Here is a 24757-nt window from a genome sequence, read left to right as displayed (position 1 = left end):
GTATAACGAGAATGGTATATATGGAAGTACATATTGTTTCAGGCCCAGATGTTAGATCATATATTTCACCCGGATCATATATTTTCATGTATTTTACCACAAATCTTTATTAACTCAGTGTCTTCAGCGCATGACTTTTAATGGCTCCAGTTTCGAAAGCAGTAAATATTCGCAGGGATTCAAACCTGCTGAATACGGTGGCTGAGCGATGATTTTCGTTTCGTGTTTGGCCAAAAAATCAGTCATAATGTGATGGCGCATTATTGTTGTGAAAAATGCATGATGTTTCTGCTCACAAATCCGGTCGTTTACGACGAGTTCCTTTACGTAGATGTCTTCAAACAGCCAAGTAGTATTGCATATTGACTATTCGACCCTATGAAACGAAATCATTATGAATCACATCACTTTAATCAAATAAAAGATGAGCTTGATGTTGATTTTTGACCGAAATTGACATGGCATCTGCCTTTTGCGACGTCATTTTTGCATACAACTCAGGTTTTTTCCTCCAAATCTAGCAAAGACACGGTCAAAACATGAACCAAAATGTGTTGAGTCGATACATAAGAAATCTTGAGATCATCTCCTAACTCTCTAATGTAAAAGACGGCTTTCAAGCAGTGTTTCTTTAATATTTTCGATGCTAGTTTCATTGAGGGGTTACAGACGCAAAAAAACGGCCTATTTCCAACAATTATTTTTTTTATTAAAAATTAAGTATTTTACACAAATTTTTTATTATGCAAAGATACATATTTTACAAAGATTTGGAGAAACTTCCAACGTAAAATTCGGCTATCACGACGTCATTTCCGGCAGTCTCTCAGAAAAAAGGTGCCTCCGTGATGACGGCAGATCCTCTTACAAAGTGGAAAGGCAAAAATACGTGTTTTAGTTAAGACCATAAACTAGGTATTGGAGGAAGGGAAAATAAAAAAGGGAAAATTTTAGTTTTGACAGTTTTTATTTTTTGACTATAGAGCTGACCTCGAGCGCAGCTTTTCAATGCTGTATCTCTAAAACTCTTTCTCTCTCTCTCTCTTGCCCAAATCAACTTGAGACTTTAGCACAATAATCTAGAGATGTTAAAGGGTTTAAACAATGTTTTTTTTGAAGCCGTGAAACCCATGTAATCCCTTAAAATATTGGGTAGTCGAAAAAATCTCTTCGTATTTCGTCAATAGGTGCCGTTGCAGTCGTATATCTCCAGTGCTACCAATAAATAATCGACGACTCGCATAAGTCAAGTTTTGGATGACTTCTACACCTTGCTTTGTGCCAGTCATATACTTGTGTTTGTGATAAAGTAGACTCCCCAAAACACTTCTGCAAGATTTTTCCGTAGCCGTGATTTCATTGGAAACAAACATTTTTTATCGATTCACTTTGCGTACGCCGTTTAAATGGACCAGTCCGTCTCCAATTTGTTGAAATGGTAAATACATGAATATTCGTAATCCTATGTAGGTGAGTCCTCCAGCCCTTGCAGATTACCGAAGTTTGCGTGTTCGGCGTTAGAGTTTTAAAAACATTCACGCTATAGCTTAAGCGTTAAGATTATAGAAAGCATAGATCGCTCATAATTTCTAACTATAGTATCATAAACTCGACGTAGGTATTCAACAGAAAATAATACAACAACATTATTAACACAGTAGCAATGGAACAATGCCACTGCCACATTCCAGCAACAATGTCATGTGACTGCATTTTTTTGTTGCGGTACATCTGCAATTACTCTGCTTAGCGTTGGCGGCTGTAGCACTCAACATGTCATTTGGCTGATGATATTGTTGCCGCAAACCGGCTTAGTACTGCACTTGGCACCACCGTTGCCATCGATTACCTCACAAACGACTTGCGGCTGATGCATTTAGCCATCCAACACGCAGTCAGGCAGACGCTGGTCTAAGAGTCCGTCAGCAAGTCTAGCAGTTAGTCAATTGCTCATGCAAACACTCAGTCAGTCAGTTATACGGTGTCTTCGTAGCTTTAAGCTCGTCTTGTCGATTGTAGCGTGTTGTACGGCTGTCGCTTCAGTCATTCCTCACATCAGATCAACTGGCAAGCTTTTTCTTGCGTTTATCTTCATATAAAATAATTCCAGCGGCAAAGAGTTGTTTTTTTTTTTTGAAAAAACAAAATTCCAATGAAATTTTTTGTACAACAATGCATGTTGTGTTTTTGCGAAATTTTCAGTTCACACGTTTATACATTTAGCCACACACAGGCTAACTTATGCTTTACTACTTCCCGTCGACTTTCCATTGCGATAATGTGGAAAGTTAAAATTCAATGTTTTAAATATTTAACTCGCACAGTGTGTCTTCTGTATACTATCTAAGCTTTTTCGGGAAGACGATTATTTTGATTCTGGTGAGTCTATATAGACGTGTATGGCCCAGTCCTGATGCAGCACAATTTCTCTCTGGATGAACCTCGTTCCTTTTGGAAGATAGTTTCCTTCAGACGGTCCAATTGCTGACGCTACAGGTCTAAATTAAGAGTTTGGCCGTGTGAGAGCAGCTCATAGTATATACTTTTCTGCGGATCCCACAAAATATATAGCAAAACTTTCGTGACCGTCAATTCCGACAGGTCACCGTTGCAAATCGATTACGATCGTTCTCGCTTGACGTTGTCGTATGTGGCCCACTTTTCACTACTATTTACCATCCGCTTGAGATATGGATACATTTTTTGGGATTCAGTAGTAATACGCTGATGGATTTTTGGTCCATGAGGCTTTTTTTTGTTAACTTATGTGACGCCCATGTTTCAGGCTTCGTTTTTACGCAATGTTCAGGTGATGGTTGGACGGGACGATTTCCGCTGTTCTCTCGATATTTTCGACAGTTGGCCTTTCAGAACGTGGTGGACCTTTGACATCAAAATTACCGGAACCGAATTGACGAAACCAAAATTGCCCACAATTGGCTGTTACAGTATCAGTGGCATACGCTTTTCCCATTTCAGCCGCCTGACGTATGTTTTCGCTTTTATCGTAGAAAAACTCTAAAATATCGCGAGTTTTCTCTCTGCTTTCTGATTTGTATTCTTAATAAATTACTTAAGCGAAGCTTAATTTCCGGTTTTGAGTATTTTAAAAAAATAATTATTCTTAACTCCGAATTGCCTACTGTGCTGCATTCCAGCTTCAGCGTCGTTAGCTCTTCGGACATTCCCTTTTTCTTTCTCCTTACCGCTACACTGCATCTTTCACACATTAATCACTTTTGTTTTCCATTGCGATTGCCACAAGGTCTGGTCTGTCTTTACGGTTAACCGCCTTACGACACTCAGGTGCAGCTGAATATTATTTGTACGTTGAGGTTAAGTAGCAGCTTTAAAAGAGTTTAGCGGTCTTTGGCCACGATTAGCTTAAGTTTGTAGCTTTCCTTTTCGCATTACGCCACTTTTTAGTATATTTTTAATATTTTAATTTGGACTTTTTATAAGTAATTTTAGTTTCAATGAAAACTGGTTGATATTTCTTTGCCAAAGACCACTTTAAGCTGCATATTTATTTTGTGTCTGTCGTCTGCCATGAAAACTTTTAAATGCTTATGCTAAAGTTATTACGTATTATAACTTAGACATACTGCTATAAAAGTTAAAGTTTCCTTTCACTTGTTTCGGGCAAAATTGTGCAGATATTTTAAGCTTGACATCTAACTACTTGCAATCTGCGAATAATTTAATTTTTTATGGCTTTCTCCAAGGTAAGTATCTATATAAATTTTGACAAGTCGTTTATATGGCATTCAGCATTCGGGCTGTAGATACGAAATTTAAAAAAATGCGCAGAAAATCATATTTTCCAGCACTCGAAACACTTTTCATAAGCACATTTTGGGGTCATCTCCAGCACCTTCTGCGTATTTTTTTTTTAACTCTTCGATCGACTGAAAACAGGTTCCCACGGAGCAGTAATTTCAGTTGCAGGAACAGAAAAAAATCACGCGGAGTGAATACGGTGGTTGATCGTTGGTATTCATTGCGGTTTTTGTTTTAAACTCGGTCACAATCGGAATTCGCACGATCAAGTACATATGTCCAAAGAGATCTGTTTGCGGTACTTTTTTCGAAAAAAATTCACCATTATCGAGAAAAGTCGAGCAAGAACACGTTTCATACCCAAAATACCAACCAAAATCCTTCGAACGGACTAGCGAGAGATATCGAGCTCTCTTGACGATCCAAACTAGGTTAGATCTCCAAAAAACAGTCCTTGACCGGATAATATCTAGATCTATTCCGGAAGCGTAGAACCGCCTGTCGTAGGAATTGGTCAAACCACATCATTGCTGCATATGTTGCTTCGGTGCAGCCGAAGTTAACGTTTTTCTTAGTATTTTTTTTTTATTTCTAAATCCAACAAAGTTCCATTAATATAATAAAATTTTTAATTTTATTTATTTTTCAGATGTTTTTCTACGAAAGCTACTCAAATTTTATTCAAAATAAATAATATTAAGAGAAGTTGTAAAATGGAATATTGCTGATAATAAAAAAAACCTTAGAATTTAACGCAAAAAGAGAGAATATGCAATTTGCCTATATTAAAGACAATCGTGGTAGTGAAGTGAAAAAGTTCTTCTAAAAAATCTAAAAAATATATTAGTGCATATACGAGTACAACTATGACGACAGCAAGAAAATTGTGCATTTTGCTAAAGTAAATTTGCTCCAACAGGTGTACGTATGTATGTATCCACGTAACTCCGTACGTAAGCGTTGGATATTGCCGGCATAAATAGAATGTTCTGTGCCTCGAAATGGTGTATAAGAAAATTGCAAATAAAGATAGTAGTGCTCGTATTTAAAGTCGCGTGTGAAATCGCGAAGCAAACAAACGCACGAAGCTCCTTACAAACGTCAAACTGTGAAAACAAGCAAACGCTTCAAATGTACGCAATTTTCTACTACAGTTAACGTAATGTAATTAAACAGATTAGAAAGAAATCTCATTAAAGCATAATAGAATAAAATAATTGCAAAACAATAGCAACAACAAACAGCTAAATTAAAGCCAACAATAGAACAACAACAACGAACTGCAACCGACAAAATCGCGTAGAAAAATGCCGACATTGGCGGCAAAAAATTCACAAGCCGCAATTGCTAACATGGCAACAGCAGTCACAACAACAACAACACCACAAACAACAGCGACGGCAATAAATTCCGGTGGCAGCGAGCAGTGCGACGCTGATGTTAGTGCAGCAAGAATAGCAACGCCAACCGACACACAAAACACCGGTGCCGCGTTGAACCATCATTATCATCATCCGCCGGCGCCGCATGGAGGCTCGCATGCCGTTGGCAATGCCTTGTCGCCGATGATAGCAACTGCAACAACAACAACTGCAGTCTCAGCGGCCGGGGCAGCTACCGGCAGCGTTGCAGCCAGTTTAGCCACATTTAACGGAAATTCAAATTTAAACGTTGCCAACGGAAACATCGGCGGCAATAACAATCACAACAACAGCCACAACCACAATCACAGTCACAGTACGCACGCTGGTGTTGTGGGCAAAAAGCCATTGACAAACATGCATACATCCCGTGAGGATGTTGCATCACCACAACCACAAACCCACCTACCACCACCGCCGTTAACACAACTGGGCAATGCTATGCCGCCAACATCAGCTTCCATCATCAACAATCAGCAGTTGTCAGCCACTAGCAGTCAGAGCAATCACAATCATAACAACAATAATAATAGCAATATCAACGGTGGCAATGGTAGCAATAATAATAATAGCAATGGTAACGGTAATGGCAGCGCAAACATTAGCAGCATTCTCAAAGGAAGTAAAGGTGAGTCCAATTCTATTTGAAAGCTGATAATTATGTATTCAATAAAATGCATATGTAGTTATGTACGTATGTATCGAAAATTGCAAAATGCCATTTCAAATTGAAAATCAAATTTCAAACTCTCTATGTACTCTTATGCAGTTTTTGATACTCCGAACCATATTACTTCCATGAAAAGCACACATTTTCATATTCAATCCGTCTATGCACAGAAATACATATGTATATACAAACAGTTATTTATGTATAAATGCATATGTATGTATGTACATATGTGAAATGGAATGGCTCATTAGCGTTTAGACCAGTTACTAAGTAGTAACCTTGTTTTGAAATTGTTGATCGACTGTGGGAAGTTGCTTATTTACATTTGTAATTAAAACCTATTACTATATTACAATATATAGTACATACACATATACAAACATATATATACATACACATGCCATTAGTTTTAGTCATTTCCTAAAACTATCAATTTCAAAATTTTGAAAGCAACCACTTTGCTTTAAATCACAATTTGAAACACAACTTAATCAATGAGCAATAGATTCGTTGGATTTCGTGCATACAGGGTTTGTCCGGAAAGTAATAAGACTGAGTCGATTTAAAAAAATATCGTTACAATTCTTTAAAAACTGTCAAAATAGGTTCCTTCTGAAACATTGAAGGCGTCAGAAGGCATTCTCCAGATTAGCGTTGAGAGCCGAGGTGCATACTGCTTGGATTCACTCTGTCGTCTTGCCTTTCATCGGGCTTTTTAGGCAAGGAAACAAAAAAGTCCGGGGAGGCCACATCTGTGCTGTGAGGCGGCTGCGGTAGCGTTGAGATGCCGGCCTTGGTTAGGTAGCTGATCTCAGGAAACGCGGTGTGGTGCAACTTCCAATCGGCTGCGATGTCTTCTCGATGTTCAAGTCACAATGTCATGAACCACAGATTTTGAAAAATTTAACATTTGTGCAATTAAACGAATACTTAGTCGCCGGTCTGAGTTCAAAACTTTGCGCACACAAGTCACATTGTCGGTGTTTGTCCAAGTTGCAGGTCTACCAGTATGGTCTTCATCAGCGACATCTCCCCCACCCTCTAAAAAGGCATGGGGCCACCGAAACACACCCCTTCTTTGTAAAATAACATTTGGGTAAACCTGCTTGATGATATCAAACGTCTTTGTGTGTTCTAATGAACGCTGCATTTTTGGCTGGCACCGCTGACAGAATCACGTCGTGCGAAAATGTTTGTCCTGACTCTCCAGGTGCTTAGAGAACTGACCACCTGCTCGTTCGTTAGCTAGGAACGACGTCTACCGAATCCAGTTAGTGCGCGCTACCTCCGAAGTACAGTCGCGGCGGAAGAAAATCAGTCCTATTACTTTCCGGACAAACCCTGTATTAGATTCATATACGCATAGTATATTGTAGTTGTTTTTGGAAATTTGTTTTATTTCGGATTATTTTTACCAACCGCCAGTAATTATTATTTTAAATTTATGCAGAATGGGAATAATGAGAGACTTACAGAGTTTGATCTTTGTTCGTCGAGAGAGGAATTTACCTTTCAGTTGCATGTCAGTCCAAATTAGCATTTGTTTGCTCACCATGTGGTGACCAAAGTACATAAAAGTCGTCTTATTTGCTAACTAGTTTTAACTAGTAACTTTTGTGTGATTATAATGATATCTTTTGACATTAGGAAGGCATTAACCAACCACTTAGTATTACGTTCCACCTCTGAAAGAGTCCGATTCGTCTAAAAAAGGGGGTTTTATACGAAGCTTGTTGCGTTTCTCATTCACAATGTCTTTCTTAGGTGATGTGTTCGAAACCTATTATAAATTGTTAGCTCCAATGTCCAACATGTCTACTTCATAAAATAATTCATTCAGCAGAAATACTACATTTACCGTAATGCTACAGCTACCATGGCATATTCTACGTTTTACTACAGTCATTCAAAGTCGTCGTGTTTACTATGTCATTCTCTCCCTTCACAACATTTCGTTTCGCACTTCAAATCAGTACAATTCATTATAAAAAAGCGCTACTATTCTTATTGTCCATTATAAACAATAGTCACGAAGCTTTGTTTACACTCTCTGTTTCTTGTAATGCGTGGTTTTAACTAAAAATAAATTCGTATTCTATTTTGTATTATACAATGTGTAGGCTGACGCCTTAATCGGCGCGTGTAGCCAAATAAAAGTCAAGCGGCGATTCGTAAATTCAATGCCGGCTTACTTTACACTATAAAGTTGTGTGGGACCAATGTTTTTCATTTACCATTACTCATGCTTTTGCTCTCCAAGTTACATGCCGTGTGCGCTGAGAAGAAAAAAAATAAATGAAAAGAAAGGTAACACGTTTTTCGGACGCTAGGCCATTGACCCTTTCATTTTCGTTGCTGCCCTCAAAATCGTTTTCTCTTATTTTCGTTTTCCTTATGTAATTTCTCTTACCCTGACCTCTCAATGCATTGTTCATATGTACGTTTGTTACATAATGACTGTGGCTATTGACCGTTGTGTTGTAATATACCTGACTCGATTTTTAATTCTGTATATACATATGTATGTAGGTGTAAAAATTCATTAGCTACTTACAGTCTCAAAATTCTTAAAATTCTTATTGATATGATTTTTGAAACTTTGCATTTGGAAAAACTGAGATTTGAATGAGTCGACGTTACGAGTTTTCGAGAGGAAGGTTCTGCGGAAGATTTATGGTCCTTTACGCATTGGACACGGCAAATACCTCTTTCGATGGAACGATTAGCTGTATGAAATACACGACGCTATTGACAGAGTTCACGACGAAAACACATCAGTTCTGAAAGTCTTCGACGCAGTATCCGCCGGGAGAAGCAGAGGAAGAGAAAGACCTCCACTCCGTTGGAAAGGCCATGTGGAGTAGGACCTGGCTTCTATTGGAATCTTCAATTGGCGCCACCTTGCGAAAAGAAGAAATGGCTGGCGCGTTGTTGTTAACTCGCGTAAGCCGTGTCTACGCCAGTAAAAAAGAAGAAATTGTGTTATTTTTGTAGGTCTAACTGTTCAAAATTATTGATTGGGTGCATTTACTAGCAGAATGTCCGTGGACCTCGGACATTAGGGATCTGGTATGGGAATTGGTTGGACTGATGGACGATTAGATGTTAGTGGTGCGATTTCCACTAGTCGGAATACCGAACAGTTAGGGTCGTTTGCGCGTGAGTTGTTTAAGCGGCGAAAGCGGTTAGCTGGGAATTAGGGTTAGATTTTGTATCAGTGGTGTGCGTGGGGTCCAACCCCTGGCTACCAGTCCAGAACCGTATGGAAGTTCCACTGGTAGTAGCTTCGGCTACAAGGTCGGACCGGAGACTTAATTCTGGTACTACGGGGAGCAGGAGCCCTTAGAGTTTACTCCAACCTGCTCATGCGGACGGGCCCCACGGGGAGTATCGTGGTGGTTGTGGTTAAAACTCAAATCCGGGAAGAACTGTCTTTGTCAGTTGAATGTGGAGTGTGGAGCGCGGCAGAGGTTTTAGATGGGCCTTGTACCCGACCAAGGTGGTTAGTGTGTCCATTCCACACTGCCAATTGGTACTGAAAATGCCTAGCATTCTCAGGGCGCTGATCAACGCATTCTATTAATCTATGTGCTTTTTAAAGCACCATGAAGTTATGCCGATTTCGGCACGTATCTCGACTTATTTGTGGAAATATTTGAAGTCTTTTGTGAAATCCTTGAAACGATGTATGCTCTGTAAAGACATTTTGGTTCACAGGCCCAGTGTAGACGTTAAACTCAATATAAAAAATGTCCGAATGAACTCTGAAGTCTACACGTGGTTGTTACTATGTTAAGTCCTTCGTATATTCTATAGTTCATGTTGCAAGCATTTAGATGTATTACAGACGTTTCAACTGTTTTGTTGTAAATCAAGTTGGTGTTAAAAGTCATCTGTTACATTCCATATTGTTGTTGTTTTGGCAAATTTGATTGCCGCGGTTGGCTGCATGCGAATAATTGGCGGGACATGCGACTTGCATGGTCGAGTCACAGTCGCCATACGACGTGGAATACATACATATTTCTATACATGAGTAATTTCTATAAATGACAATGAAAACGCCAACGAAGACGCGGAAGTTTTAAATACGGCTGTTGCTGGTGTGATTGTCATAAGAAGAGAATTATAGCAGTGAGGTTCATTAGGACATGCAAGCAACTTCAACGCCTGACGTTCAAAAATGTCCATAGCTATTCACTGTGGCGGTGATATTTTATGTGGGCGTGTCCAGACCGTTGAAACTTTACAAAGAACGACATAAATATACTAAGATAGCACTGAGAAGAGACGTATAAATGCAACAAGAACGCTTCGGTAATGAGAAACTCTGACCGAAACTTGCAAAGAAAATCGTCAGAGCAGAGTCTTACAATTTGCAAGCATCGAAAATTATATTTGTGAGTTATAATTGTCGGTTGTCGCCGCTGAAGCTTTGCTGGTTCGTTCGTTCCGGCTACTTGTTGCACTGTTGTGTGTTTTTGTTGTTTTACAAAAAGTCGTACGAAAGTCGATCTTCTGCCTTCTTCCTACCAGCAGTTCCTCATACCATTTAGTTTCGTTGCCTCGAGTAAAAAGTGACCTATTGTAATTTTTTTTTATATAAGAAATAAAATAGCTATAGTAAAAGATATTTTTTGGCAAAATTCGGTTTTCTTATTCAATGGTGATATACTGATTATTGCGACCCTCAAACTTTTCCATACCATTTTTGTAGTACAATTTGTCCTTTGCTTCAAAACAGGTATAAGTTTCGGCGATCACTTCTTTATTCAACAAAAATTTCTTCCCAGCGAGTGTTATTTTGAGGTCTGAGAACAGGAAATAGTCGCTGTGGGTCTGATTTACAGAAAACGGTGGATGCCGAAGTATTGCACATCCCAAAATACACACACCATAACCTTGCTAGCCATCTGATTGCGAATTTCTGCGCTTTTGAGAGGATTGTCGTGTAAAGTCCAATCGGATGGCTTTCGATTCAGTTCACATCTTTAGAGTGCTTGCTATTAGGAACAACTTCACTTTACGGTTAACCGAAATTTTATTTTGGTTAATTTTGTGATGTTATTGTCGGTAACAGTCTTCTTAATTGTATTTTGAAGGCCTGTATATTTCGGTCGGTTGAGTAGTTTGCGAGAGATCTTGTCAGCCGACTTTGAAAACACAATTTTGAAAAAAAACGTTTAAGTTATGAGTGACTCGAGCGCGCAATTTATCAAGGCTGTATTTCCAAAACTATTGCTAGAAGCAACTGGTGAGATCAGGATAATAGTCTAGAGATATTACAGATTTAAATGAGACAATAAAATTAGTTTTTTTTGAAGCCGCGAAGTCTGTGCTACCTTTTAAGCCCAGTGGACATTTTGCTACCGCAAATTTTTGGGTCTGTCGGCAAATTTTCTAGTAAGCAATATTTGTCGGTTAACGATTTAAATAATAGGGTGCAAATATAAATAATAGGTACAAATTTTATTTAAAATGATTTTTTTTGCCACATAGGATTTCCTTGTACTCTTTTTATATTATTTTCTTATGAACTCCATGTTTATGTTTATAAGCATATTTGCTACACAACACTTGTGGTATAAACAATTTATGTTTCACATGTTTGTAAGTACGTATGTATGTTTGTATGTTGCATCGTGTGGCATGTTGCCGCGGCTGGCTCATGCACACACAGCGGCTTACTGGCGTTTTCTATTGTTGGCGCGCGCGTGTACAAGGTCTTTGACTTGCTGACATCAATAAAACGAGCGAGTGCAACCGGCATGTGGACGGTACACAAACAAAAAAGCTGCTGGAACCAGCCTAACAGCAGGCAGCAGTGATCGTCGTCGCCGCATAATACGCCAAGCGTTTGGGAGTTTTCGCCTTCGCCTTTGGCATTTGCAATACAACGCAGTGCAGAAGTCAGTTTTTACTCACAGCTGCTCCATTTGCTCACGCATTAGAAATTTCCGTTTTTGTACTTAAATACTTATGTATATGGTTTTTGTTATACCCTCAACAGGGTATATTAAGTTTGTAACGTGCAGAAGGAAACGTCGGAGATCCTCTAAAGTATATATGTATACTCATAACTGATCAGAGTGTTGAGTTGAGTCGATTTAGCCTTGTACGACTTTTTGTCTGTCTATAAGCAGGGTTTGTCCGGAAAGTAATTGAACTGATTTTCTTCTGTCGTGACTGGATTCGATAGAGGGCATTCCTAGCTAACGAAAGAGCGGCTGGTCCGTTGTCTCCAAGCATCTGGAGAGTCAGGACAAACATTTTGGCGCGACGTGTTTCTGTGAGTGGTGCAAGCCGAAAATGCAGCGTTCGTTAGAGCAGAGGCGATTAAATTCTGTGTGAAACTTGCTAAATCTGCAACAGAGACTTTTGTTATGATCAAGTAGGCTTACCCAGATGTTGCTTTAGCAAGAAGTAGTGTGTTTCGATGGCACCAGGCCTATTTAGAGGGTCGGGAAGAGGTCGCTGATGAATGAGCAAATACAAAATGAAAAAGCTCATTGTCTTTTTTGACACCAAAGGCATCGTCCACCATGAATATGTTCCTCCTGGACAAACTGTCAACGCCACGTTTTACGTGGAAGTCTTCAAGAGACTCAAACGAAGGGTCTATCAGGTCAGACAAGACATCGCTGCCGATTGGAAGTTGCACCATGACAACGCCCTAGCTCACACCGCCTTTCTTGTGAACAGCTACCTAACCAACACCGGCATCCCAACGCATCCGCAGCCGTCCTATAGCCCAGATGTGGCCCCCGGACTTTTTTGTTTCTTGCCTGAAAAGACCGATGAGAGGCAAGCATTTTGAGACGGCAGAGGGGATTCAACCAGCATGCACCTGCCATACAAACTGAACGTTCTGAATCAAGTTCTTGTAAGGAATCTCTTGTGTTTGTGAATGGTGTTATAGCTTTGGTGCAAGCGAAGTTAACGTTTTTTCTTATTTTTATTTGTTAAGGGTATTATAGCTTCGTTTTTTCTTGCTTTCTTTATTTCTTTTTGCCCATTCAACACATACTATGTATGTATATTTCTGTATGAATGCTTTTTCGCTCGTTTAATTTAATTCTTTTTGATTTTTTTTTTTACCCTTTTTCCTTTCTGTTTTTATTAAATGTACTTATGGGCACACTTATGTATGCATCTTCATTACTTATAACAGTATATTGTAGAACATTTCAATTCACAGCTTCGCTTTTTTTATGAACAGACCCTTTTATGCAGAGTATTTGTAAAGGCTTCTATGTACTTGTTGTTTTCTGTTGAGACGCTAAGCACTTGTGTAAGTCTCTGCCTCGCACATTTGTTTATATTTCTGTTATTAAGTCACTTAAGTTATACAAGTAAGTAATTTTTAATGCATATGCACTCATGCCATAAAAATTTGATGAGCGTAAAATTTCTTGCGATAATCATAGAATTTATTTGAATGTCTCACTTAAAGTTTATTTGAAATTTTTATTATTTAAGATAAACAACTCTGTAAAATTTGCTTGAGACACCTATAGAACAGTTTTGGTCGCACCGAAATTCTCATTGTTAAGAAAATATTCTCACACTTTTCCGTATTCCAGCCCCATACACTATATGGTATGACACAATGTGATTGGGAGCACTGAAGATATACGACTGCAATGATATCTATTGACAAAATACGAAAAGACTTTTTCGACTACCCAATATTAACCGTCCGCAATTAAGTAAACACTAAAGAGTGGTGAATCGAACAAGCAACTGGCTAATTAGAAAACTGGGGTAGAAACGCGGTGTTTGTGGTACTCGTCACATTATTTTGCTCGAATTTAACAGTATCCCTTTATAGTTGCTTGTATACCATCTGATCACATTTAACCCGGACTGACAAAAAACTAGTGGTGAACGACACCACGTTAATTAAATTAAACGATTGCTCTTTATCTTAATTTTTGTTCGAATTTGGCTTAGCTTTTCGATTTCATCTTATTTTTGGTGCGCCATTTACTAGATTGTTGGACTGTTTCGCTTTTTGAAGGTTAGGGCTAACTGAAAATGCTATGAATTTAATTCTAGCAGCGCCATCTATGTGTCAGGCCGACGACTTTTCAATTGACCTGTTAACAGGCATTTTAAAAATTTTCGTATAAGTCATCATGAATGTTTCGTTAAATATTGTTTTCGCACCACAAGTGAGGTAGCATTAGTTTACCTGAAAAAATTTCGTATTTTTTTAATTACCCTAAATCATTATACCGTCTATTTAACCTATTCTCATTTACTCCCTTTATCTCTAGCCTAAGAAAATTTAACCTAATTCCACTGTAGTTACAAAAGCACTATTTCAGCACAGTTAATTAAAACACATACAGACAAATCTAAGCATTGAAGGCATCATTTGTAAATATTTGCCTCCACTGAAGCGTTTAAAACTCATTTGGGTTAAGCAAGCAGACACATTTGCTCATATGTAGATAGTAACTAGTATACATATACCATATAATAAACAGTAACTATGGCTATGGAATTGCAAGCGTAAAGTGATTGAAATCATCTGTGTGAAAGTGATTTTTAAGGGAAGCTTTGAGCTTTGAGAACATATGAAAAATATTTAATTCATAGAGCGCAGCATGATGGCTACTCTGTCGTTGCGGTCAACCGACATGGCTTGTTGTGATGAGTATATCCACTCGTAATATCCGCTGACCAGGCACCGTGACTGCATTTCTTTTATAGAAGCAGCTAACAGCCAGCTTCCCGCGAGTTTACATTATGACTGTTAAATCACATCACCACGCGGCTTGAGTGCCACCCAAGCACTGACCAGGCACCGTGCCTGCATTTCTTTTATAGAAGCAGCTAACAGCCAGCTTCCCGCGAGTTTACATTATGACTGTTAAATCACATCACCTCGCGGCTTGAGTGCCACCCAAGCCCTGACCAGGCAACGTGCCTGCAATTCTATTATAGAAGCAGCTACCATCAAGCTTCGCGCGAGTTTACATTCTGAGTGTTAAATCACATCACCTCGCGGCTTGAGTGCCACCCAAGCACTGACCAGGCACCGTGCCTGCATTTCTTTTATAGAAGCAGCTAACAGCCAGCTTCCCGCGAGTTTACATTATGACTGTTAAATCTTAGCCACCTTCCCGCGAGATTACATTATGACTGTTAATCACATCACCTCGTGGCTTGAGTGCCACCCAAGCACTGACCAGGCAACGTGCCTGCATTTCTTTTATAGAAGCAGCTAACAGCCAGCTTCCCGCGAGTTTACATTATGACTGTTAAATTGCAGCCAGCTTCCCGCGGGATTACATTATGACTGTTAAATCACATCACCACGCGGCTTGAGTGCCACCCAAGAACTGACCAGGCACCGTGCCTGCATTTCTTTTATAGAAGCAGCTAACAGCCAGCTTCCCGCGAGTTTACATTATGACTGTTAAATCACATCACCTCGCGGCTTGAGTGCCACCCAACCACTGACCAGGCACCGTGTCCGCATTTCTTTTATAGAAGCAGCTAACAGCCAGCTTCCCGTGAGTTTACATTATGACTGTTAAATCACATCACCTCGCGGCTTGAGTGCCTCCCAAGCACTGGCCAGGCACCGTGCCTGCATTTTTTTTATAGAAGCAGCTAACAGCCAGCTTCCTGCAAGTTTACATTATGACTGTTAAATCTTAGCCAGCTTCCCGCGAGATAACATTATGACTGTTAAATCACATCACATTGCGGCTTGAGCGTCACCCAAGCACTGGCCAGGCACCGTGCCTGCATTTCTTTTATAGAAGCAGCTAACAGCCAGCTTCCCGCGACATAACATTATGACTGTTAAATCAATTCACATCGCGGCTTGAGTGTCACCCAAGCACTGGCCAGGCACCGTGCCTGCTTTTCTTTTATAGAAGCAGCTAACAGCCAGCTTTTCGCGAGATTACATTATGACTGTTAAATCAATTCACATCGCGGCTTGAGTGTCACCCAAGCACTGGCCAGGCACCGTGCCTGCTTTTCTTTTATAGAAGCAGCTAACAGCCAGCATCCCGCGAGATAACATTATGACTGTTAAATCACATCACCACGCGGCTTGAGTGCCACCCAAGAACTGACCAGGCACCGTGCCTGCATTTCTTTTATAGAAGCAGCTAACAGCCAGCTTCCCGCGAGTTTACATTATGGCTGTTAAATCACATCACCTCGCGGCTTGAGTGCCACCCAAGCACTGACCAGGCAACGTGCCTGCATTTCTTTTATAGAAGCAGCTAACAGCCAGCTTCCCGCTAGATTACATTATGACTGTTAAATCACATCACCTCGCGGGTTGAGTGCCTCCCAAGCACTGGCCAGGCACCGTGCCTGCATTTCTTTTATAGAAGCAGCTAACAGCCAGCTTCCTGCAGGTTTACATTGTGACTGTTAAATCACATCACCTCGCGGCTTGAGCGCCACCCAAGCACTGGCCAGGCACCGTGCCTGCTTTTCTTTTATAGAAGCAGCTAACAGCCAGCTTCCAGCGAGATTACATTATGACTGTTAAATCACTTCACATCGCGGTGCAAGCGTCACCCAAGCACTGGCCAGGCACCGTGCCTGCTTTTTTTTTATAGAAGCAACTAACAGCCAGCTTCCCGCGAGATTACATTATGACTGTTAAATCACATCACCTCGCGGCTTGAGCGCCACCCAAGCACTGGCCAGGCACCGTGCCTGCATTTCTTTTATAGAAGCAGCTAACAGTCAGCTTCCTGCTGGTTTACATTATGACTGTTAAATCACATCACACCGCGGTGCAAGCGTCACCCAAGCACTGACCAGGCACCGTGCCTGCATTTCTTTTATAGAAGCAGCTAACAGCCAGCTTGCCGCGACATAACATTATGACTGTTAAATCACATCACATCGCGGCTTGAGCGCCACGCAAGCACTGACCAGGCACCGTGCCTGCATTTCTTTTATAGAAGCAGCTAACAGCCAGCTTCCCGCGTTTTACATTATGACTGTTAAATCACATCACATCGCGGCTTGAGTGCCACCCAAGCACTGACCAGGCATCGTGCCTGCATTTTTTTATAGAAGCAGCTAACAGCCAGCTTCCCGTGAGTTTACATTATGACTGTTAAATCACATCACCTCGCGGCTTGAGTGCCACCCAATCACTGGCCAGGCACCGTACCTGCTTTTCTTTTATAGAAGCAGCTAACAGCCAGCTTTTCGCGAGATTACATTATGACTGTTAAATCAATTCACATCGCGGCTTGAGAGTCACCCAAGCACTGGCCAGGCACCGTGCCTGCATTTCTTTTATAGAAGCAGCTAAAAGCCAGCTTCCCGTGAGTTTACATTATGACTGTTAAATCACATCACCTCGCGGCTTGAGTGCCTCCCAAGCACTGACCAGGCATCGTGCCTGCATTTTTTTTTATAGAAGCAGCTAACAGCCAGCTTCCCGCGACATAACATTATGACTGTTAAATCAATTCACATCGCGGCTTGAGCGTCACCCAAGCACTGGCCAGGCACCGTGCCTGCATTTCTTTTATAGAAGCAGCTAACAGCCAGCTTCCCGCGAGATAACATTATGACTGTTAAATCACATCACATCGCGGCTTGAGCGTCACCCAAGCACTGGCCAGGCACCGTGCCTGCATTTCTTTTATAGAAGCAGCTAACAGCCAGCTTCCTTCAGGTTTACATTGTGACTGTTAAATCACATAACTTCTCGGCCTGAGCGTCACCCAAGCACTGGCCAGGCACCGTGCCTGCATTTCTTTTATAGAAGCAGCTAACAGCCAGCTTCCCGCGAGATAACATTATGACTGTTAAATCACATCACGTCGCGGCTTGAGCGTCACCCAAGCACTGGCCAGGCACCGTGCCTGCATTTCTTTTATAGAAGCAGCTAACAGCCAGCTTCCCGCGAGATTACATTATGACTGTTAAATCACATCACATCGCGGCTTGAGCGCCACCCAAGCACTGACCAGGCACCGTGCCTGCATTTCTTTTATAGAAGCAGCTAACAGCCAGCTTCCTTCAGGTTTACATTATGACTGTTAAATCACATCACCTCGCGGCTTGAGCGTCACCCAAGCACTGACCAGGCACCGTGCCTGCATTTCTTTTATAGAAGCAGCTAACAGCCAGCTTGCCGCGAGATTACATTATGACTGTTAAATCACATCACACCGCGGTGCAAGCGTCACCCAAGCACTGACCAGGCACCGTGCCTGCATTTCTTTTATAGAAGCAGCTAACAGCCAGCTTCCCGCGAGTTTACATTATGACTGTTAAATCTTAGCCACCTTCCCGCGAGATTACATTATGACTGTTAAATCACATCACCACGCGGCTTGAGTGCCACCCAAGCACTGACCAGGCACCGTGCCTGCATTTCTTTTATAGAAGCAGCTAACAGCCAGCTTCCCGCGAGTTTACATTATGACTGTTAAATCACATCACCTCGCGGCTTGAGTGCCACCCAAGCACTGACCAGGCACCGTGCCTGCATTTCTTTTATAGAAGCAGCTAACAGCCAGGTTGCCGCGAGATTACATTATGACTGTTAAATCACATCACCTCGCGGCTTGAGTGCCACCCAAGCACTGGCCAGGCACCGTGCCTGCATTTCTTTTATAGAAGCAGCTAACAGCCAGCATCCCGCGAGATAACATTATGACTGTTAAATCACATCACGTCGCGGCTTGAGCGTCACCCAAGCACTGGCCAGGCACCGTGCCTGCATTTCTTTTATAGAAGCAGCTAACAGCCAGCATCCCGCGAGATAACATTATGACTGTTAAATCACATCACATCGCGGCTTGAGCGTCACCCCAGCACTGGCCTGGCACCGTGCCTGCATTTCTTTTATAGAAGCAGCTAACAGCCAGCTTCCCGCTAGATTACATTATGACTGTTAAATCACATCACCTCGCGGGTTGAGTGCCTCCCAAGCACTGACCAGGCAACGTGCCTGCATTTCTTTTATAGAAGCAGCTAACAGCCAGCTTCCCGCGAGTTTACATTATGACTGTTAAATCTTAGCCACCTTCCCGCGAGATTACATTATGACTGTTAAATCACATCACCTCGCGGCTTGAGTGCCACCCAAGCACTGACCAGGCACCGTGCCTGCATTTCTTTTATAGAAGCAGCTAACAGCCAGCTTCCCGCGAGTTTACATTATGACTGTTAAATTGCAGCCAGCTTCCCGCGGGATTACATTATGACTGTTAAATCACATCACCACGCGGCTTGAGTGCCACCCAAGAACTGACCAGGCACCGTGCCTGCATTTCTTTTATAGAAGCAGCTAACAGCCAGCTTCCCGCGAGTTTACATTATGGCTGTTAAATTGCAGCCAGCTTCCCGCTAGATTACATTATGACTGTTAAATCACATCACCTCGCGGGTTGAGTGCCTCCCAAGCACTGACCAGGCAACGTGCCTGCATTTCTTTTATAGAAGCAGCTAACAGCCAGCTTCCCGCGAGATTACATTATGACTGTTAAATCACATCACCACGCGGCTTGAGTGCCACCCAAGCCCTGACCAGGCATCGTGCCTGGAAATGTACACCTGGTGTATCTAGTTTATACCTTGTGGCATATTTATAAGCTAAGAGAATAGCACTAATGTTCTAACGTCTAACAAACTTTCTAGATACGTTTTTTTTCATATCCGAGACGCAAGTATGCAGGAGGAAAGCGAAATGACTAAATATTAAAAAAAAAAATGGTGATATATTTCTTAACGGCAAACAATAGCTGTTAGTGTAAAATACATTCCTGTTTATGCATGTTATTTCAGTCCTTACGCTACTTGTATTTAAAAGTTTTTCCCACTTCCTTATATTTTTCCTGCAGGGTACTTTTGTATTCCAAACATAATATGCTCTGTACTACTTTCATTGAAGCAGGGAATCGCGGAAGTGATTAGAAGTAGAATAGCAAAGAAATATGAATATGCATACATACATACATACACACAAATGTATTATCATGTATTCAGAGACAAATATATCTACATAGAGGCTTTTATCAGGTGCTTAAACATACATATGTATGTATATGAATATATTGTACACGCAAACCTGCTTATACGGGTTAATCGAATGTTGACTATTTGTTTGCAAGTGGAAGAGATACAAAAAATGCATCTATGCATATATGTAAATATATATTTTTGCATTAATATGTCTTTAGGTATGTAATCTAATGCTGGGTTGTGTAAAAATGCGCGAAAATTGGGGCAAATATTGCAGGTGCTTGGCAGGCACATATCACTTACATACATACATATATTAACATATATGTATGATACATACATATATTAACATATGTATGTATGTATTTATGAAAATGTTGCAGACTCTATGCAAATGTGTACTCAGATTTATGCCGTAGGGTCTTGCTATGCAGTCATATACATAGTTTATATGCCCACATATAGTATATACATATATGTACATCATAGATACATACATATATACATTATAATGCAAATGAGTGTAAGTAAAAAGATTTCTCCCTCATTAAACTTTTTACATGCTCTCTAATTCATTCTGAGTCATTGATCCCTTCAGACAGACACTTGAGTTTAATGGTGAAAATATTTAAATGCATTATTGAAATACTTTACCGTTATGTCAAGTAATTATTGTATGAAATGCACACACATAGAAATAAGTTATGATTTATGTTAGAAAATTATTCGATAACAATTTTTTTTAAACGAAACTCAAGTGCTGGCAATCGAGCAATATAAAAGTGTGTTTTCGAATTACAAACTCGTGAGAATTTTGTTTCTTCACACTTTTGGGACACTATTGAACATTTTCAGAGCTAAAAAGCGCTCATATTTTCGCTCAGTACTTCAGGGACTTATGGAAACAAGTTTATAACGTTTTTTTTTTTCAAAACGACGCTACAAAAGTAGACCGATAGGGACAGCAAACGATACCATTTTTTCCCGCTCTTATGACATTTCTCTTCAGTAAGATTTGCCATTTTATCATGGATGATCGATCCAACAGCGAGTCGAAATTATTAAAATCTACTACCGAAATTCGGAGTCAGTGGCCGCAACTTTAAAACCGCTACGTTCAATTTATGGTCTTCATAATCGTCCTGTCAGATCAACAATTGAACGTTTAGTGGAAAAATTTGAATCCACAGGCACAGTACAAATTGTTCCCGTGCCCGTGAGACAAAGGCTCGTATTGTCGAGAATATTGCTGCCGCTAGCGCATTGAGGAAGACCCAAATCAGTCTCTCACACGTCGTTCTGAAGCGTTGGACATCTCTGGGACGTCGTTGTGGCAAATTTTGCGAAAATATCCTGGCCTACATCCTTACAAGATCAAATTGGCGCAAGAACTGTAGCCCTTTGACCAGAATCGTTGTATATTCGTGAATTGGGCTAAGCAACAACTTGAAAATGATCCGGATATCCATCCAAAAATCATCTTCAGCGATGAGGCTCATTTCTTACAGAATTGCTTCGTCAATAATCAACATATGCGTTGTTGGTCTGGCAGCAATGATCAAATTTGAGCCAGACTGAGAATTTTATTATAAAACGTTATTATCGTCTTCAAAATTGGCAAAAACAGGCATGCCAACGCGTAATCTGATTTTACAAGCCTCGGCTGGGATGGTGCCCTCAGTGTGTCTGTTTTTTTTTTTCGATTCACAAACATGCTAGAATCTGATGGCGCATTTTACTGGTGAAAAATCCATGGCAGAAAACTACAAATCCGGTCATATACGCAAATTGCTTCGCATAGGCATCGCCAAACGCCCAAGTAGTATTCCGCATTGACCATGTGACCCTGTAGAATGAGATCATGATGAGCACAACTTTAACTTTTGAGGGATTTTGTCTTGGTTTTTCTTTTTAAATTTTTTTGGATCGTCATTTGTTAGATAATTGGATAATTTCGACATCGTATTCATGAATCCACGTCTCGCTAACAGTAATGAGGCTTCACAACTACGTTGTCAAGCATACCTTTTGTGACTTCTACTCGACGTATTTTTTTTCGAAAGATTCAGTTCTTTAGCTTTGAGTCTAGCATTGACATGGTTCACACTCAAAACATTAACTAAAATGTGTTGAAGCGATGATGAAGGAAAGTTGAGGTCCTCTACTCTACTCTATGTGCCAATACGACGATTTTCAAACACTGTTTCTTTAAAATTTTCAATGTTATCACCAGCAACAGAGGAGCATGGACAACCCGCATATGAATTAAGTTTCCGATGAGTTCACGATCTTCACCGAATATCTTGTGCCAGTTAAAATACGTTCGTGATGAAGTAGACTCCTCAAAATACTTGTGCGACATTTTCAATGAGTGTGTTGCCCTGGTTCCATTGGAAGCACACAATTTCAAGCAAAATCCATATTTTAAAAGTGTTCTAAATATTTTAATTACATACTTACATTTGCCGAAGTTCTTCGAATTTCTGAAGCAATTTTTCACACTCTTCATAATCTCACATTTCTCTTTTTATCTGCCTTGTACTTTGTATTCTATGCGTAAAGACTTCTTTTTGCACATTCCATTGTTTGCGCAATTGCTTATTATGTGACTCAAACAACAATAACACTTGTGCGCAACAGCATCTTCAGCCAATTCTTCCATTCAACACTAAATCCTTTGTTGCTTTTGTTGCTGTTATCTATTAGCCGGTGTTTAGAAATCTCAACAAGACAAATTGAAAGAATAATGTTTTTTTGGTCGACCACGCCGTGCTTTGAAGCGTCGCTTTGTTGTTATTAGTGTTTAATGCAAAGATCGGTTTTTAACCTGTTGTCGCCGCTGTTGCGCTCGCCGTAAAAGTGGGTCAGCAGTGCTAACAGTCATTCTACAGCAGCGCAGTTAAGCAAATATTAACACCACTAACAACAAACACAGCAACATGAAGCTCTACCCAGCGAGAGTGCTAGTGTCGCAGCCGCTGTACCAATATGGTTTTTACTCTATCTTCCGCCACTTTATGCACTTCGCAGAGGTATGGAAACCCGTACATACACATATACTTGTACAGAATCTTTATAAACATTAGGCTGGGTCATCAAATAAGTTGAAAATGTCAATTATTTGTAAAGCTACACTAAAGATGGGTTGTTCAGACGACAGTCATATCCACGTAACCGACATGAACCCGAACTTAAATCCAGCCAAAAGCTGTCAACTCGGCAGTATTCTTCAAAATTAAGAACAATACTAAAGAAGGGATACCACTATCTTTCTAACGGTATTACAAGCTGCGACGGTCGCTCTAAGGCTCAGCGAAACTGGGTATATGAAGAGCGTCCAAAAGGGGGCGAAAAGTTTTATCTGTGCAACCTCCCAGACCTCGTCAAGAAACCCTCCTATATCCTCCTTACATCCGCATAGAAGATGTTTTATAGTCTCCTCCTCTATATATGGTCTTCCTACAGTCTCCTTCCCTATATATGGTCTACAGGGATGCCTGCTTATTAGACATTGATGTTTTAGCACTCCTACTAGAGTTCTTACATCTTCTTCCTCTTTATTGGCGTAGACATCGCTTACTTGGTTATAGCCGAGATTACAACAGCGCACCAGTCGTTCTTCCTTTTCGCTGTTCGGCGGCAATCGGAGATTCCAAGTGTAACCAGGTCATTCCCCACATGGTCTTTCCTCTTCCTCTGCCTCCCCCTCCGAGTACTGCGTCGAATACTCTCAGAGCTGGAGTGTTTTCATCCATTTGGACGACTTGACCTAGCCATCGTAGCTCCTGTCTCTTAATTCGTTTAGCTATGTCAATGTCGTATATGACCTATAGATGAAGTGGAAACATCGTCTATGTCAAATCTTAGTGAGTGATAACTTTAGATTCATATTTCGTTGACAATTTCTATTCTGTACCCTCTACTTTCTGTCAGAAGCATGTCTTTTTGTCTGGCTAAGCGCTTTTTTCTCAACAAAAATTAAGCAAAAATTTATTTGTGGGTCGATCTTGAAGATATTTCAGAGTAACTGCTTACACAGCAATTTTCTTTTTGCAAAGTTTTCATTAACTTTCCACTTTTTGGCGGAGTTGAGCTCGCTTTTAGAAAGAATCGACCCGTCATAATGTAAACACATACATACATTGTATATCAGTAGTTTGTGGTTTGGTTGTATCAACGAACCCTTTGCAACTTCATCAAGCTCTTCGTATGCTTACCTCTGTTTTGTTATTTTTATAGACGAGATCCTTCAGTTCACGCTTCGCTCGTTTTATTTTAGATGTGAGTTAGTGTTGGGGCTTGCTTTATGCACCACTACACGCATAGGTAAATCTACTACATACATACATACACATTAGTGCAATGAATAGATTTAATACTTTCGGTATCCCCCAATTTTTGCGTCTTTTAGCTGGACCCTCGTTGTTTATAAATGTTGTTGTTGTGTGTTGCCTTTGTTTATAAATACATACATACACATTTTGCATTCCGGGAATGTCGTCTATTGGGTTTGGAAGAAGTTGTGTGCGGCTTTATGACAAGGCGAATCGGCGGCTACCTACCGGATAGTAAATCTGGATTGGTGTCATTGCTAAAATTACTTCCACTTATCTGCGTCGGAATCAATTAAGTGGAATAGTTTTGTGGTTGAGTATAAATAAGCTTTGCGAGATTGTTTGCCGCCAAACGACGGGACGTCATGTGGTGGCTCTGTAGACAATTAAAATAAGATAATTACGTTGTCGTATGCTGCTCGGATATTAGAATGCTGTTTGGCAGACAAATTGTTGTAAAGAAAAATTAATTCGCTTGTTGTTGTTGTTGTAGCGGCAGAATTCTGTCGAGTTGACAGTTCTTGTCCGGATAAAAAAATCCGGGTCCGTTTGCTTTACGTAGACCCGACTGTCGTAGG

General features: G+C 40.6%; 1 protein-coding gene across 1 annotated transcript in view; it reads left to right on the top strand.

Moving 5' to 3' along the window:
• Positions 1-24757, top strand: part of LOC105223869 (uncharacterized) — a 48642-nt gene that overhangs the window by 4371 nt on the left and 19514 nt on the right. The window contains exon 2 of the mRNA XM_049451487.1: positions 4430-5829. Within this exon, the coding sequence (XP_049307444.1) occupies positions 5088-5829 (742 nt within the window). The 5' untranslated portion in view covers positions 4430-5087. The remainder of the gene's footprint in view (positions 1-4429; positions 5830-24757) is intronic.

The sequence above is a fragment of the Bactrocera dorsalis genome, chromosome 3, assembly GCF_023373825.1.
Source record: "Bactrocera dorsalis isolate Fly_Bdor chromosome 3, ASM2337382v1, whole genome shotgun sequence".
Lineage (NCBI taxonomy): Eukaryota > Metazoa > Arthropoda > Insecta > Diptera > Tephritidae > Bactrocera > Bactrocera dorsalis.
Note: the sequence above shows the minus strand (reverse complement) of the source record. Positions and strands in the feature narration are given on the sequence as shown.